The sequence below is a fragment of the Pelophylax lessonae genome (genome assembly GCF_965119305.1).
Source record: "Pelophylax lessonae genome assembly, chromosome: 12".
Lineage (NCBI taxonomy): Eukaryota > Metazoa > Chordata > Amphibia > Anura > Ranidae > Pelophylax > Pelophylax lessonae.
The window spans coordinates 201512924-201531550 of NC_138779.1; the positions used below are offsets into that span (position 1 = coordinate 201512924).

At 41.7% G+C, this 18627-nt stretch overlaps 1 protein-coding gene across 1 annotated transcript in view; it reads right to left on the minus strand.

The window, feature by feature from the left end:
* Positions 1-17506, minus strand: part of LOC309568335 (uncharacterized protein) — a 136557-nt gene extending 119051 nt beyond the window's left edge. Inside the window, exons 1-2 of the mRNA XM_082273998.1 lie at positions 17459-17506; positions 5940-7039 (exon numbers count right to left, since the gene is read on the minus strand). Coding sequence (XP_082130124.1) covers positions 5940-7028 — 1089 coding nt within the window. The 5' untranslated portion in view covers positions 7029-7039; positions 17459-17506. The remainder of the gene's footprint in view (positions 1-5939; positions 7040-17458) is intronic.
* Positions 17507-18627: the final 1121 nt, after the last annotated feature.

An 18627-nucleotide genomic window follows, 5' to 3' on the forward strand; every position in this document is an offset into this window, starting at 1 on the left:
ACAATGAGGTCCCAACTAGGCTTAGCTGGGGAGGGGGGGTGTATTCACAAGTTTAGGTCCCAGGGTCAAGTTGAAGCCTTTGTGAAGACAATGAGGTCCCAGCTAGGCTTAGCTGGGGGGGGGGGGGGGTAGTCACAAGTTTAAGTCCCAGGGTCAAGTTGGAGCCTTTGTGAAGACAATGAGGTCCCAGCTAGGCTTAGCTGGGGGGGGGGGGGTAGTCACAAGTTTAAGTCCCAGGGTCAAGTTGGAGCCTTTGTGAAGACAATGAGGGCCCAGCTAGGGTTAGCTGAGGGGGGGGGTAGTCACAAGTTTAAGTCCCAGGATCAAGTTGAAGCCTTTGTGAAGACAATGAGGTCCCAGCTAGGGTTAGCTGGGGGGGGGGGGGTAGTCACAAGTTTAAGTCCCAGGGTCAAGTTGAAGCCTTTGTGAAGACATTGAGGTCCCAGCTAGGTTTAGCTAGGGGGGCCTATTTACAATTTCAAATCCAGGGATCATGTTGAGTCTGGAGAAACTCACGGGAGAGAGCCAGGGGGAAATTGGTGGGAAAGAGGTCAACTGTCCTATGGGGGTGTGAGTCTCCTTCACTAGGAAGAGCCTGGTGGATATCGACAGGAGGCCACCAATAATCCTGTGGCTAAGTGAGTCGTTGACCTCAGTGCTGGAGGAAAAGTGACGGCGTGTAGCTTTTTTAAATCTTGAAGGAATACAAGTCACTTACAGCACAGGAGATCCTGTGGGACATTCAGCAGTTTGTGCAGGGCAGTCTGCCGTTTTGTGAAGTTGAGGAGTCTTCAAGTTATCCAGTTTTACAACTCCAAGGTATCCCATGCTCCCTTTACCCTATCCCAGCAACTCATTCCCAATACAAACCCTAGACTGTTTTCTGAACCAGTGGAAAAGTGCAGAAAATACTGTGTGCCTGGCTATGTGTGTGCTAAGGGGAAAATAGGACCAAATTTACCAGCAGTTCCTTAGGGCAGTGGTCCTCAACTCCGGTCCTCAGGGCCCACTAACAGGCCAGGTTTGCAAGATAACTGAAATACATCCCAGGTGATTTAATTTGCTGCTCAGTGATTGCAGTACTCTAGTCTGCATCTCCCCAAGGTAATACTTAAAATCTGGCCTGTTATTGGGCCCTGAGGACCGGAGTTGAGGACCACTGCCTTAAGGGGTGTTGTACACAAGGAAACTATTTTTTTAACTAAACGAAATGTTAATATTAATTTATAATAATACATATACAGTAATTACACATAATTGCACATTACATAAACGATAATTACAGTATACATTAATTATAATTACATGTGTGGTTAAACTATAAATGCACAAAACTATAAAAAGGCAATAGTTTTTCTTTATACTGTTGACTTTAAAGTATATTGCCAAAAAATACATACTCAAGTCATAGCCAACCACATGATTACATACAAGCTTATAGATTTCCTTAAAGCCCTGAGGCCTCCTTGGAGCCCTTCTTGCCCAATTTTTATCCTTACCTTTTCCAGGTGCTTTTTAATCCTGTCCCATGACCACTCAACGGATTGTCACTGGCCTTGAGTGGTCCTCAGTAATGCAGAGAATGGCACTGCTCAACTGAGTGTGGGGCACCTTGGTGACTCCCCTGATGGGGGTAAGTTTATGATGCGCCACACTCACAGTATGGCATCATTCTTCTAATTTACAATTAAATAATGCAGCACATTTTTTAGTTTTATTTATTTCATGGAAGACCATAGTTTTACTTTAGGCAAAGTTCTCACCTTGTACGGAGAAAATATGCATTTGATGGTTGGTGTGCTTCAGTGTCATTCCTTCTTAATGGCACCCCAACACACCTTGTCAATAGACATGTGTTGAGATGCACAACATTACAAAAAGCATACACACACACACCTGTAGGCAGGTGCAGTTAGCCACTTTGCCACTAGATGGCTCTGTACCAGAATAGTGTCTGGTACAGCATATAGTGACACTAGGTGTTAGGCCCCTTTTAGCTAGGTGGAGAGGGACACACACCAATTTGGGGAATGGGGGCCAAACACCACACACCTGTGAGCATATAATCGACACATGTAGGTAGAGATGCACCGATCCGATATTCGGATCGGATATCGTCCCCGATACGGGCAAAATAGCTGGATCGGTAAAATTAACAGATCCACGGGCCGATCCGGTTTTGCTCTTTATAGCTTGTGAGGGAGCAGAGAACAGCTGTCAAAGAAAAAAAAAAGAGCCTCCTGCAAATGCCTTTCAACTCTCCCAGTTAAGTAAACACAATGATTACAATGTATCTTTTCGTTCCATCTGCCGGAGGAGGGAAATTTAACCTCTTAAAGACTAAACCCATGACATTTTAGATTTTGAATGCACAATGTTATAAGGTATCTGCCGATACCCATACCGATCCGGAAGTATTATTTTGTTATAAGCTCACAAAACAGTACTTCCGGATCGCACTCGGGATCGGCGATTTCACAAATCAAAAGATCGGGATCGGGACCAAAAAAGTCGGATCGGTGCATCCCTACATGTAGGCCCTGGACAGAGCAGGAGGCCAGGTGGAGTGGACCTCTATGAAGGTGCAGAGGGACACACACAAATTTGGGGAATGGGAGACAAACACCCCACACCTGTGAGCATATAATCAACACACGTAGGCCCTGGACAGGGCAGAAGGCCAGGTGGAGTGGACCTCTATGCAGGAGGATCTGTCCCTTAAGAAGGTGGGGGCTAACGGAGATTGCAAAAAGCCTTTTAGGCCAGGCTGGTGATCCCTGTATAAGGGCGGCTTCCCTGGAGGGTTCCCTGTACCTAGCTAGGATGTGACTACAGAAAATATAGTCCTGTGAGTACTGATCACCCTGGGCAGAGAGGGAGATGGCTGTGAAGTCCTGCATGTGCTGTTACTGGTGGCTACTGCAAACCATCCCTTTATGTGATTGACTGTGTATGTCAAGTTACTCCGGAATGTATGTCCTTGTGATTTATGCCCGCCTTGCCATTCCCTGACCAACACAAGTAAAGTGCAGTGAAGCTAACTATTGTGTGGACATTCCTTCTTTGGGATATAAAGGTCTATGGCCAGGAGTTTCTTGATTATGCCTACAGAAAGGAGCAGGGCATAAGATGGTTGAGAGATTGGCCTTAGCCGGTGGGATCGTGTTCTAGCAGGGCTGGAGCAGGGGGTAGGGCCTTGTGCTTGGGCACCAAAAGTAGCTTACTATGAAGTCCCTCTTACACACCTTTTTGGTGTGCTTTGATGCATTAGCCTACGCATAATGTGGCATAATACACATCAACGCACCCCAAAAGTGGGAAATTTAACGTATAACCATGCCAGAACTATGACTGTTAACATTTCTATATATCCTTAAAGCAGACCTTTGCTCAACTAATACACTTACTTTAGTGAAATCCTTCCCCTTCACAATCCAAAATGCAGATGTTTTGTTTTATTACCTTCCAACCCACCTCATGCCTCCATTCTCACCTAAGAGATAATAATGTCTCCTTAAGACTATTGGGATATGCACATCACATATTCCAGGAGGTATAAGCTTTAAAGTAGCCACTAGAGGAGGGCTGACCTGGCGAGGCACCATCAAAGGGCAGGCTGCCTGCACCAGGAAGAAATTGCAGGCTCCCCACTATGTCAAAAACAAAGATGGTAGCACGGAACCTGGTGTGAAGCACAGAGTTGTGGATCACAGCTGACCTACACTAGATTCACAAAAAGTGTGAGTATATTTTCATAACTTAAAAGTTAAGAGGGATTATAAAACACAGGACCCAGTGAAGTTCAATAAAAGAGCTTTAAAACAAGAAATTCCTGACCTCTCTAGCTGAATGTATGTGAAGTAATTCATCCTCAAAGATCACAACAGAGACTCTAAAGTCAGGTCTCGGTTTTTTTCTAATAGTTTACAAACAAAATTCTGCTGGAATAGAAAGTCAAAAGGAAAAGAGCTATGATTTCAATGCATCTGCTATGAATTTTAAAGATGAACTTCTCACCAATGCTTATAGCTACAGAGGTGAACAAAGGGTTGTTTAATAGCTTGTGCAGAATAGGTTCACAATAAGGACACTTTGCAACTTATGGACACCTAAAGGAGCTGCATGATTTACATGTGTTCTTGGAGTTAAAATCTTACAAACCCCAAAAAAGCGATTAAACACAAAAGATTCAAAATTATAATTTTCCCATAAAAGTAAAGGACATCTATGTGACCTATAAAAATAAAGTTCCTGAAAGTATTTATATTTTTTTTTGCTGGGGTTTCCACTTTAAACATAAACATAGTGGAATTTATGGCATAGCGTGGTGGCAAACAGTTGATTTTAATTATTCTCGGTCGTGCTGTATGGTTTGTAACGTGGAAACTCAACTTTGCTCTTCAGTAGAATAAATGCAACACAAGCAGTCTAGCTTTCCATGACTGGTTGGCTCACCATTGCCTGTTTTTAGCACCTCTGCCATGCAAGATATATTTGGATATGTACATCTTGAATTTTGTCATGCCTTCAGCTTGGAAGTAATTAATGTTAGTGGAACTTGCAATACCAATTTTGTCCACAAGATGCCACTGTGACAAAGACGGTTGTTGTACAGCACTTTATGGTATCTCTTGCTCTCTATTGCTGAATATTAGTTCCACCCCTCTCTGAGAAAATCTCCATTTTAGATTTACCTCATGGAGGAGCAGTCAGCATCTGAGGTTGTTGTGGGAGATTCCTGAACCCCTCTTTGAAGCATCGCTGGTATGCTCAGAACTGTTAGTTATATATTCAGTGCATATATTGTTTATGTTTGTACACTGATTGTATGCTTTGTCTGTTTATTTACAGTTTCACCTATTCACAATCCTATTTGCATATCCATCTGACTTGTAACCTGTTTCATGTGACCACCATTCTTTCACTGGAATAAAGCCTTAAGTTACAAAAGGACTGGTTATTATAGGATTAAAGGTTTAGCTGTATGTTGAGCTGCACACGCCTGGGGCATACGTGTAGTGAGAACAGAACAAATTTTAATGTCCAAAAAGGCCTAGACCAGGGATCTCCAAACTACGGCCCTCCAGCTGTTGCTGAACTACACCTCCCATGAGGCATTGTAAAACTCCGACATTTACAGACATAACTAGGCATGATGGGAACTGTAGTTCCTGAACAACTGGAGGGCCATAGTTTGGAGACCTCTCGCCTAGACTAACTGGAAAGCTGAATTAAGTAAGAAATGTTGCCTCTGATAGTTCCTTACACACGGGTCTCAGAGATTTCCAGTAAACTGTACAGATATCTTTATTTGGTGTCTTATGGACATCATTGCTACCATTTCCAAATCTTCAAAATCAATCAAGAAGGTATAGTTATTGTGGCAGCACATCCAAAGAAGGATTTGCTGATGGAAGCAGCATTGCTTACCATTAAACACCAGTACATTTTGAATTCTAACAAAGCCATGACCACAAACCAAGCATTCGTAGAAAGGTGGCGATGAAGGTTGGCAGAGAAGGCTCTAAGTGACAGGGATGGGCACAGTTCCCGTAGCTTGGTTCACCCCCGTCATTGAGAAAACTCATTTTCCAACTCAAGAGTTACTTGCATCCAACGTATTAAAAGTAGTTGTACACAGCTTATATACAATAAAATACTAATATTCCAGAAGGTTCTAACTTTCTATAGCTCGTAAAAAAACTGTTTTGTAGATTGTATCTGGGTAAAGATCTTGTATACAGACTCAAAGATGAAGAGTGGAAAGTCAAACACATTCTGATAAACTACGAGACTTCAGATAATTAGAGAATATCTCCACAATTATAAAATGCTTAGACAATCTTGTCTCTAGATGACCCAAAAAAATAGTACTCCTGAAGTAAAAATAATCTGTCATGAGACTAATCTCCACCGCATTGTTCCAGGCTCAGTCAAGTAAATTGAGACTCTTGGTCAGAAAGAGACCGGGGATTTCCTAGACTGTAGGCATTTTTCCCTTGTTCCTCACTGAATGCAGTTTCGAAAGCTGAAAGGATAGATCTTCTCAAGGATTCTTTAAAGTCTCTGCCCAGAAAGACATAGAGGAAAGGGTTCAAGCAGCTGTTAAAGAACGCCAGACTGGTAGCCAATGGACTTCCGATAAGAACAGCTGACTTCAGTCCTTTATTGTCCCAGTGGTGCATAACAACTTCCAATACAGAAAGGATGTGATATGGGAACCAGCAGAGGAAGAAAGCAACCACAACAGATGCCATGACTTTGAATGGCCGGCTGGACCATGAAAGAAGACTTCTTCTCAACTTTAAAGCCATCAATGAATAGAAAACTAAAATAAGTCCAAATGGTAGCAAGAACCCAAAAAGAAACCTTACAGATATCATTACTTGGTGTCGCATGTTCCTCAATGCTACAACCTCCAAGTCTTCAAAGTCAGTGGAGAAGGCGTAGTTATTGTAGCAGTGTGTGACATTGTTCTCATTGTCTCGTATGGTGTCCCGAAAGGCCAAGTAGGGTGAACAGAGGATTAAAGCCGCCAGCCAGATAGAAAGGGCGATAGCAGAAGCCAGTCTTGGAGTTCTATGGTTTTGGGCCCACACGGGTCTGACTACAGAGACACAACGGTCAGCACTGATAACGGTAAGCAGGAAGACACTTGCAAACAAATTTAAGAAAGCGATGGTGCTGTTCAGCTTGCAGAGTAGAGTTCCGAATGGCCAGTTGAAACCCAGAGCAGTGTAGGTGATGCTCAATGGTAAAAAGAATGTGAAAATGAAGTCAGCAATTGCAAGGTTCAAAAACCAAACTGTATTGACGGTTCTCTTCATCTTAAACCCAGCAATCCATATCACCAAGCCATTTCCAGTGGTTCCCAGGAGAAAAGATATGCTGTATATGATGATGGACAGGTAACGGAGCGTTGTATCAAGTTCAGAGGGTATCTCCTCCCCTGTCAAATATTCATCTTCTTCCTCCGCATGTAAAGCCAGGGGGTCCGGGGAGAAGGAATGTAAAGTTGAGGTTTCCATGTTACCCAGCCCTAAAAGACAAACATTTAATGGTGGTTACTTGTTTAGAAGGGAAAGATTGTAGATCTTTCAACAGCTTTAATGGCGGGCACATTTAGTGCCGGTTCACAATAACGCGGCACGACTTCGGGGGCGACCTGTGAAGTCGCGTGCAGCGCGACTTTCGGCGCGTGCACCGCGACTTCGGCGCGACTTGCACGGACTTCATATAATGAATGTCTATGCAAGTCGCTCCAGGTCGCCCCGAAGTAGTACAGGAACCTTTTTCTAAGTCGGAGCGACTTGTGTCGCTCCTATTAGAACGGTTCCTGAAGCACACAATGGACCGCGGCGGACCGCGACGTGTCAGGCTGACAAGTCGCCTGACGACAAGTCGCGGTAGTGTGAATGGACACTTACCCCCTTCCTGCCCAGATTAATTTTCAGCTTTCGGCACATTCGAACTTTGACAATTGCGTGGCCATGCAACACTGTACCCATATGAAAGTTTTATCATTTTTTTTTTCACACAAACAGAGCTTTCTTTTGGTGGAATAAATCACCAGTGGGGGATTTTTTTTTTTTTTTTTTCCTAAATATACAAAAAAAGACTATCATTTCTGTTACACAATTTTGCAAATAAATAATCTTTCTTTATATATTTACTGCTACATTTCTTTGATGAAGATAACCCTAATCAGTGTATAATATTTAGTCTGTAGGAAAGTCAACATCAACATGGGGACAAGGTGCTTTGGGGTGGGGGGGCAGAACCCTCTGCTCCAAACCCCCCCCCCATGTTGAGGGCATGTGGCCTGGTATGGTCAAGGGGGCATGTGGCCTGACCTGCCAGGCTGCATCCTCAGATAAGGATCTGATATCAATTTTGACCCTGCAACGTTTTTTTTTTATTTAATTTTGCAGTTTTTTTCTTTATTTTTTTCTTTATTTTTTCAATAGCCAGGTGCCGACAATCGTAACCGCGAGTCATTTTAAATGTGATTTGACTCGCTTTTTTTTTTTCTTTAGAAATATCATTTTTGCTACAGCATGTTTAACCACTTTACCACCGGAGGATTTTGCTGTCTTACGTCCAGGCCACTTTTTGCGATTCGGCACTGTGCAACTTTAACTGACAATTGCGCGGTCGTGCGATGCCGTACCCAGACGAAATTTACGTCCTTTTTTCCCACAAACAGAGCTTTATTTTGGTGGTATTTGATCACCTGTGCGATTTTTATTTTTTGCGCTATAAATAAAAAAAGAGCGTACATTTTGAAAAAATAACAATATTTTTCACATTTTTTTATATGAAATTCCCCCCCAAAAAAATGTAAAAATCTAAATTTTTTTTAATTTTTGGCCAATTTGTTTTCTGCTACATATGTTTGGTAAAATAAAAATCACAATAAGCGTATTTTGATTGGTTGGCGCAAAAGTTATTGCGTTTACTAACTAAGGGAAAGATTTTTGTCATTTTTGGTGTTTTTTTTTTTTTAACGAGTAATGGCGGCGATCTGCGATTTTTTTTTTTTGCGGGACTGCGACATTGCGGCGGACAGATCGGACCCCTGACTGACATTTTTGACACTTTTGGGGGTACCAGTGACATTACTACAGTAATCAGTGCTATACATATGCACTGTTACTGTAAAAATGACACTGGCAGGGAAGGGGTTACTTTTATTGGAGAGGGAGGGGTTAATGTATGCCTGGTGCTAACTGACGTGTGTGGGGGGAGGTGACTGAGTGACACAGGGACAGATTGCAGGGAACGAGCCACTTTGCCGCAGTACAGTAAACGTGAGCGGTCGGCAAGTGGTTAATGCATGCTACAGATACGCCACTTTACAGGCAAACTAAGGGGACCCCCCCCATTCAGGCACTATATTTAAAGGAATTGTTCAATTTTATTGTTGCACTTTAGGCATCATTAAAATCACTGCTCCTAAAAAAAAAAAAAAAGATAGTTTAAAAAAAATATATATATATTGATCCATGTCCCCCAGGGCAGTACCCAGACCTCCATACCCCTATTTTAGCCAATTACTTGCATATAAGCCTTCAGAATGGGCCCTTTAGATTTTTCCTGTTGGGCTCCCATAGACTTCAATGGGGTTCGCTGTTCAGGTTAGAACATTTCCCCTATTCGGGAGTTCTGCTGCGAACCAAACAGGGGGGGGGGGGGAGGGTGTTCGGCCCATCCCCAGGACGCAACCTTCAACCTACAGAATAATTTTAATGGCCACATACTCTATTTTTCATTAAATGAGTTCTTACTGACTAGTACAATACAACTGGTCTATATTTCATCCCCCCAAATTTCCCCTTCTCGCAAAAATGACACCCCCCCCCCATCATCCGCACTAGCACAAATCCCCCTTCCAAAACAAATGTCCGCTCCTAGCACAAATCCCCCCCCCCCTGACATTATCTTTTCTAGCATAAATCCCCAATCCCAGCACAAATCCCCCCTTCTAGCACAACACCCCCCCCCCCCCAGGCATATTACCTTTTCTAGTACAAACCCCCTAAATACCCCCTCCTAGCACTCCTAGCACAAATTACCCCCAACATATTACCTTTTCTAGTTCAGACCCCCTAAATACCCCCTCCTAGCACAAATCACCCCCCCCCCACCATATTACCTTTTCTAGCACAAACCCTCCCAAATCCCCCATCCCAGGACAAATCCCCCCTCCTAGCACAAATCCCCCCCACCATATTACCTTTTCTAGCACAAACCCTCCAAATCCCCCATCCTAGCACATATCCCCCCTTCTAGCACAAATCCCCCCTCCACCATATTAGCTTTTCTAGCACAAACCCTCCAAATCCCCCATCCTAGCACATATCCCCCCTTCTAGCACAAATCCCCCCCCCCCCTCCACCATATTAGCTTTTCTAGCACAAACCCTCCAAATCTCCCATCCTAGCACAAATCTTCCCTCCCCACCATATTATCTTTTTTAGCACAAACCCCCCAAATCTCTCATGCTACCACAAATCTCCCCCCCCCCCTCCACCATATTACCTTTTCCAGCACGCAAACCCCAAATCTCCCATCCTAGCACAGATCCCACCTCCCCACCATATTACCTGTTTTAGCACAAACCCTCCAAATCCCCCATCCTAGCACAAATCCCCCATCCCAACACAAATCCCCTCCAAATCCCCCTGCCTAGCTCAAATCCTCTTCCTCCCTCCCAACACAAATTCCTCCCCAAATCAGCACTCCTAGCACACCTCCCCAAATTACCCCTCCTAGAACAATTCTTACTTCCTACCGCCCCACCCTCCCCCAAATCCCTCCCCCCCCCCAACACAAACCCCCTCTCCTCAATCTTCTTGTGGTGTCCCTGAAGCTCACATGATACCACAGTGCCCAGGGCAGCCACACCTCCTGCCCACCCCTTGTCCCGGCTCTGCTTGAGAGTGAGAGGATGGCTACTTTCCTACATACAGTGGGACCATGGGGAGTGAACATAGCCACCCTCTAACAGGGATTGCTGTTAGAGCAAAAAAAAAAAAATAGGATTTGGAGATTCAGAGGCGGCTGAGAGCAAATGAAGGGACTTTTCTGAGTTAAAAATACTTCAATAGAATTTTCCCTTTTTAAACAGAATTTAGTGACACTATAATTAGCCACTTGATGACTGCCCTATAGCAGTTTTACTGCTACAGGGCAGCCGCTCTGCGATGGATCACTTACAGATACGTGATCCTGCACTTCCAGGTATCGGGCGCGAGTGGGGTCCCCTGGACCCCATATCCCCCGGACCCCATGCCCCCTGGACCCCATGTCCCCCGGCACGCACTCATTCGGTACACAGGCAGATCACCATTCTGTCAGGAGGGAAGGCATTGGTCCTGTGTTTCTGCAAAGCAGGGACATGGATCAACACCTTCCCCTAGTAAAAGCTCCTCCAGGTATCGGGCGCGAGTGTTGTCCCCCGGACCCCATGTCCCCTGGACCCCATGTCCCCCAGAACCCGTGTCTCACGGACCCCATGTCCCCTGGACCCCATGTCCCCCGGACCCCATGTTCCCCGGCACGCACTGATTCGGTACACAGGCAGATCGCCATTCTGTCAGGAGGGAAGGCATTGATCCTGACATGGATCGACGCCTTCCCTTAGTAAAAGCACCTCCCACACTGTTAGAAAACACTGGCTAGGCACACAGTTAACTCTTTGATCGCCCCTGATGTTAGCCCCTTCTCAACCAGTGTCATTGGTACAGTGACAGTGCATATTTTTTTAGCACTGATCACTGTATAAGTGTCACTGGTTCCCGCAAGGTGTCAAAGTGTCAGTGTCCAATTTGTCCGCTGCAAGATCGCAGTTAGCTATAAGTCACTGACTGCCGTCATTACTAGCAAAAATTAATAAATAAATAAAAATTCCATCAAATATCCCATAGTTTGTAGATACTATAGCTTTTGCGTAAACCAATCAATATACGCTTATTATTTCGATTTTTTTTTTACATTTTATTGGATATGTTTTATAGCAGAAAGTAAAAAAACATTGTTTTTTTTTTTTTGTTTTGTTTTGTTTTTTTTTTTCAAAATTGTCGCTTTGTTTGTTTAGGCTAAGTTCACATGTAGGCGTTTTGGGGCGTTTTTGGGGCGTTTTTCTGCTCTAGGATCAGCTCAAAAAACTCCCAACAAGACAAATCCTATTCAATTTAATGGCCCCCTGTTCACATCTAAGCGTTTTGACGTTTTAACCAAAACGCCCAACTCTCAAAAAAGTACATGAGCTTCTTTTTGGGCAGGTTACAAGCATTTTTATTTTTTTCCATTGGTCACTTATCAACCTAAAAACGCCTGCACAAAAACGCCTGAAAAAACACCTAAAAAACGCCTGAAAATAGCAACGCCAAGATGTGAACGTAGCCTTATAACGCAGAAAAAAAAAACAAAAAAAAAACGTAGAGTTGATTAAATACCATACTAATACTAATACAAATACTAAAAAAAAAAATAGAAAGTCCAAAAATATATCCCATAGTTTGTAAACGCTATAACTTTTGCGCAAACCAAATATTATACACTTTTGGGGATTTTTTTTTACCAAAAATATGTAGCAGAATACAAATTGGCCTAAACTGATAAAAAAATGAGATTTTTTTAAATTTATTTATTGGGAATGTTTTATAGCAGAAAGTAGAAAATATTGGTGTTTTTTTTTCAAAATTGACGCTCCTTTTTTTTTTATAGCGCAAAAACGAAAACACGCAGAGGTGATCAAATACCACCAAAAGAAATCTCTATTTGTGGGAAAAGAAGACAAAAATTTTATTTGGGTACAACCGTGCAATTGTCAGTTGTCAGTCAATTAAGACAACGCAATGCCAAATTGCAAAAAATGGCCTGGTCATTAAGGGGGGTAAGTTTTCCGGTGCTGAAGTGGTTAATCACGGTCTTCATTCTGCACAACTCGCTAACTTTGCATCGTCAGACATCAGTTTTCCAAAATGTTAAACCCTTTTTGAATTTGCTATAATTTTAAAAAAAATGCGTCTATTTCCTCTTTGTACTTCTTGGAAAATAAATCAATGTTGTTCTTTGGCAAATTCCAAATGTGTTGTCAGTCTGAGTGTTTTTAGGTGGATTCCATTAAGTTTAACCACTTCAGCCCTGGAAGGTTTTACCCCCTTAATGACCAGGCCATTTTTTGCAATTCAGCAATGCGTTTCTTTAACTGACACAATTGCGCGGTCGTACGACGCCGTACCCAAATAAAATTGATATCCTTTTTTTTTCCCCACAAATAGAGCTTTTTTCTTTTTTTTTTTTTTTTTTTTTTTTTTTTTTTGGTATTTGATCTCCTCTTTTTTTGGGGGTTTTTTTGCGCTATAAACAAAAAAAGAGCGTCAATTTTGAAAAAAACACCAATATTTTCTACTTTCTGCTATAAAAAATTCCCAATAAAAAAAAAATCTAAAAAATCTATATTTTTTTTTTTTTATCAGTTTAGGCCAATTTGTGTTCTGCAAAAATCTGTTCTCAAAAAGCGTATAATAATTTTATTTGCACAAAAGTTATAGCGTTTACAAACTATGGGATAGATCTATGGACTTTTTATTTTTTTAGTATTTGTATTAGTATTAGTATGGTATTTGATCACCTCTATGGTTTTTTTTTTTTTGCGCCATAAACAAACAAAGCAACAATTTTGAAAAAAAAATATATATATATTTTTTTTTTTACTTTCTGCTATAAAACATATCCAATAAAAATGTAAAAAAAAAATCTAATTTCTTTGGCAATTTAGGCCAATTTGTATTCTGCAACATATTTTTGGTAAAGAAAAAAAAAATCCCAAAAAGCGACAATTTTGAAAAAAAAAAAAAAAATATATATATATTTTTTTTTTTTTTTTTTTACTTTCTGCTATAAAACATATCCAATAAAAATGTAAAAAAAATCTAATTTATTTAGCAATTTAGGCCAATTTGTATTCTGCAACATATTTTTGGTAAAAAAAAATCCCAAAAAGCGTATAATAATTGGTTTGCGCAAAAGTTATAGCTTTTACAAACTATGGGATAGATCTATGGACTTTTTATTTTTTTATTATTTGTATTAGTATTAGTATGGTATTTGATCACCCCTACGGTTTTTATTTTTTTTTTTTGCGCCATGATCAAACAAAGCAACAATTAAAAAAAAAATATATATATATATATTTTTTACTTTCTGCTATAAAACATGTCCAATAAAAATGTAAAAAAAATCTAATTTCTTTAGCAATTTAGGCCAATTTGTATTCTGCAACATATTTTTGGTAAAAAAAAAAAATCCCAAAAAGCGTATAATAATTGGTTTGCGCAAAAGTTATAGCATTTACAAACTACGGGATAGATTTATGGACGCTTTAACCCTAGATGTTTAACCCCTTCCCAGCCAGTGTCATTATTACAGTGACAGTACATATTTTTTTTATCACTGATCACTGTATTAGTGTCACTGGTCCCCACAAAGTGTCAATTAGTGTCAGTTTGTCAGCCGCAATATCTCAGTCTTGCTTTAAGTTGCTGATTTCTGCCATTACTAAAAAAAAAAAAATATATCTCAAAGTTTGTAGATGCTATAACCAGGAGGGGAATGGGCATGGGGGCAGGAGGGCAATTGCCCCCTAGGCCGCTCTGATGCCCCATAAAAAGGCTGCACCGCTTCTGCCAAAGGCATGATTAAAGGATTCCTGGTGAAGAGAAGTAAAAAGTCCCCACCTCTGACCTAAAGAGTGCGGGTTAAAGGCAAGGACGGAGCGCAGGCCTCTCCCCTAGCATGGATGGTGTAAACTGTGTCTGTCCATGCCCCCCTGGAGACTCTCCTCCCCCGGCCAGCCCCATCCAAGCTGTCCAAGCTCCCCCCAGCCGCCCCCTGTTGGCCAGGTTGGGAACCCACATTGGGCCGGTGAGTACAGAGTACCTGGAGCGGAGCTTCAGCCTGGAATGGGAGTCAGGAGGAGGCCGGGAAGAGGGAGAGTGGGAGTGGGGGGGGGGGCCAAGTCACTGCACCATGGGCCTCTGGTTTGTACTTACCCCCTGGGCCGAAAGTTACCAGTCAGCCCCTGGCTATAACATTAGTGTAAAAACCAATCAATATACGCTTATTGAGATTTTTTTTTTTACCAAAACACGTAGCAGAATAGATATTGGCTTAAACTGATGAAGAGATTCGATTTTTTTTACTTTTTTTTTTTCTTAATGGATATGTTTTATAGCAGAAAGCAAAAAAAAAAAAAATATATATATATATATATATATATATATATATATATATACAGTATATATATATATATATATATATATATATATATATATTTTTTTTTTTTTTTTTTTTATTTATTTCAAAACTGCTTATAGCGCAAAAAAAAATGGGAAAAAAATGTCTTATGGGTACAGTGTGGCACGACCGCGTAATTGTCATTCAAAGTGTGACAGCGCTGAAAACTGGCCTGGGCAGGAAGAGGGTGAGAGTGCCCGGTATTGAAGTGGTGCCCCTGCATTGCCCCCCCCCCCTCCCCCTCACATGCACTCCTAGTGAAGATTACAGCACACATTATGCAGACATGGTCCACCACTATTAGGAAGTCTGTCCTGAGGAAGATGTACAGAATACTGGAGAAAATACCGGAGATGGCTGAAAAAGATTGCAGTAGATAAGCAATACACTGATCTGCAAGAATTAAGGGTTAACAGGAATGGTTTACAGACCTTTAACATACTAAACGTTAACCAGTTAGGGCTCATTCACATGTGGCAGCCTTCGCCAACCCTCTGAAAAGCGATCTGCAGTGGGTCACTTTTCAGAGGATGTTTGCTGCGGCCATGATGCATTGCTTCAGACACACACCCCTGAGCGGCTGCATGGCTGTGTTTAAGTGGGGGGGGGGGGTGGCGGGGGCAGTAAAAGAGTCTCAGTAAAGAGAACCTGTCATGAAAAATGCTATCACATAGGGGGCTTTTCAGTCTTATATTGCCTCCCCACTACCCGATTTAACCCTCAAAACGCCAACCCACTGCGCCACTATTGCACTCATTGTACACATTTATGGGCCGGTTGCAATGCGGCATCATTCGCATGCCATTTAACTGCTTGCCAACCGCCCGCACCAGTTTTAGGTACAGCGTCGCACGACCGCGCTATTGTCCGTTAAAGTAACGCAGTGCCGAATCGCAAAAAACGGCCTGGTCATTAACCACTTGCCGACCGCCGCAAGTACATATACTGCGGCGGTCAGCCCCGGCCAGGCAAAGTGACGTATATATATATACGTCACTAGCCTGTCACCGGCTTGTGAGCCAATAGCAGGCGAACACGTGCCCGCTGAGGCGCGCGCCCGCCCCGGCTCGTTCACTGAGGAGTCCGTGCGTGTGACCAGTGGACCCGATGTCCGCCGGTCACACTGCGATCATCGGTAGAGAGGGAGAAAGGCAGGCGGCTGATGTAAACAAGCCGCCTGTCATTCTCCCCTGTGTAAGGATAGTGATCATACAGTTCTACTATGTAGGACCGTTGATCTCTGTTTTTACAGTAGTAGCCATGTCCAATCACAGTTAGAAACACGCCCCTAGGACACACTTAACCCCTCCCTCTCCAATACAGTTAACCCCTTCCCTGCCAGTGTCATTTTTACAGTAACAGTGCATATGTATAGCACTGATTACTGCAGTAATGTCACTGGTAACCCCAAAAGTGTCAAAAATGTCAGTCAATGGTCCGATCTGTCTGCCGCAATGTTGCAGTCCCGCAAAAAAAAACGCAGATCGCCGCCATTACTCGTTAAAAAAAAAAAACACCGAAAATGACAAAAATCTTTCCCTTTGTTAGTAAACGCGATAACTTTTGCGCAAACCAATCAAAATACGCTTTTTGCGATTTTTTTTACCAAACAAATTGGCCGAAAATGTTAAAAAATTTAGATTTTTACATTTTTTTGGGGGGGAATTTCATATAAAAAAAATGTGAAAAATATTGTTATTTTTGCAAAATTTACGCACTTTTTTGTTTATAGCGCAAGATCAAAAAATCGCACAGGTGATCAAATACCACCAAAAGAAAGCTCTGTTTGTGGGAAAAAAGGACGTCAAATTCGTTTAGGTACAGCGTCGCGCGACCATGCAATTGTCCGTTAAAGTCACGCAGTAAAAAAAAAAAAATCGCAAAAAACCCCCTGGTCAGGAAGGGGGTAAAATCTTCCGGGGCTTAAGTGGTTAAGGTAGCAAATCCTTCTGGTCCAGAAGTGGTTAAGGGTATCAATTGGTGTCGCTTTAAAGGTCCTTTTTGTTGTGGAGTGACAACCGTCCCTGAGTTGTGCCCCTGCATTGTCCCATAATAAAGAGGGTGCATCTCCCCATCGGGTGACAAAGACAGCAAAAAAAAAAACCCAACAGGTGTTCTAACCCTTTCACATCCTTTTTAAAAAAAAAAAAAAAGTTTTGTCGTACATTTTAAAGAGTTTTAACTTGTACCGTACTTTGCAGATTTTTTTTGGTAAGTCAATAAATATATATTAGAAAGTGTCAGGTTGGTCATTTTTGTGTTTCATTATCAAAAAAAAAAATTAACAATAATAATAATAGTAATAATAACAACAACAATAATAATAATAATAGTAATAATAACAACAACAATTACAATAATAATAATAGTAATAATAGTAACAACAATAATAATAATAATAGTAATAATAACAACAACAACAATAATAATAATAGTAATAATAATAACAACAATTACAATAATAATAATAGTAATAATAATAACAACAATAATAATAATAAAAACAACAATAATAACAACAAAAAGAATAATAATAATAATAATAATAACAATAATAACAATAATATGGATAAGATATAGAGTTGCACCAATGAGAGTAGCTATAGAATGAGCCCAGCCATAGATTGCAATGAAAGGTTTGCTGGTCTCTTACCTGTATAGGAATGTCCTTTCTTCTTAGTCTTGTGCTCCCGGATCTGGATCTCCGGCACAAAGACTCAGCTGGAATATGGGGAAGCGGCTCCCTTTGTGAATCACAACTGCTCAGCCCCTTCCAGATGTAACCCCTTCCCTGCTAGAAACCACGAAGGAAGAGCGCGGCTGCTCTGCCCAAAGGATAACGATGGGGAGTTTTCTGGACGTTCCCATGGGACCGTATTCACTGCTCCCTCTATTTCGGGACGGTGGAGTCCTGTCCTTCATACATTTCTTGTTTGCTGTAACAGTTACATTTTCAGGACAGGCTTTTGGGGTGTCTACCTTCTTCTTCTCAGTCCAAGCAGTACTGATACACAAACATTTGGCAAAATCAGTAACATAGTTAGTGAGGTTGAAAAAAGACATCTGTCCATCCAGTTCAACCTATGATGTGTGTGTGTGATTGCTGTTAACCGTACTTTGTATACCCCTTTATGTTGTGGTATTTAAGGTGCCCATCTGAATAGTTACATAGTTAGTGAGGTATGCCTTATGCATATAATCTTATAAATTATAAAAGTGAAAAAAAATAAATAAATAAAATTCCGTGCTATCCCTGCGTATTATTACTCAACTCTATATACTATAGGAAGCAGCAAGCAACACTATGCATCCAACCACCTGTACAAAATGCAATAAATAAATATAGAACTGAAGGTATGGTGGCGCTGCCTAAAGAACAAATTAAAATATGTGCAAAGGAATATATAAAAATGTTGAATAATAAATAAATGAATAAATGCTGTGTTAACCACTTCTAACCATTTCTTGCAGCATTCTCTAGTCTCTAACCATCACATGCAGCATGTTCCAGTCTCCAGACATGGGAGTAAGTCACCAGGGCCGCTGATAGGGGGGGGGCCACCATCCCTCTTGTAGGGGGCCTGAGCACACAGGGGGGCCCAAACAGAGAGGGGGATTAGGGATGGACAACAAATACAGAAATCTTCCTCCAGCACCTGAATCTGATCTGTCCCTCTCCCTGCTATCAGCTTTTATCTGCTGAGAAAGAGACAGTTGTCCCTCACTAATCCCCCTCCCTGTGTGGGCCCCCCTCCCAGCACTGGCTCTAATGTTAGCTCTGCTCCTGAGTTTATCTGTAACTTTGTTTCTCTCTCTCTGTCT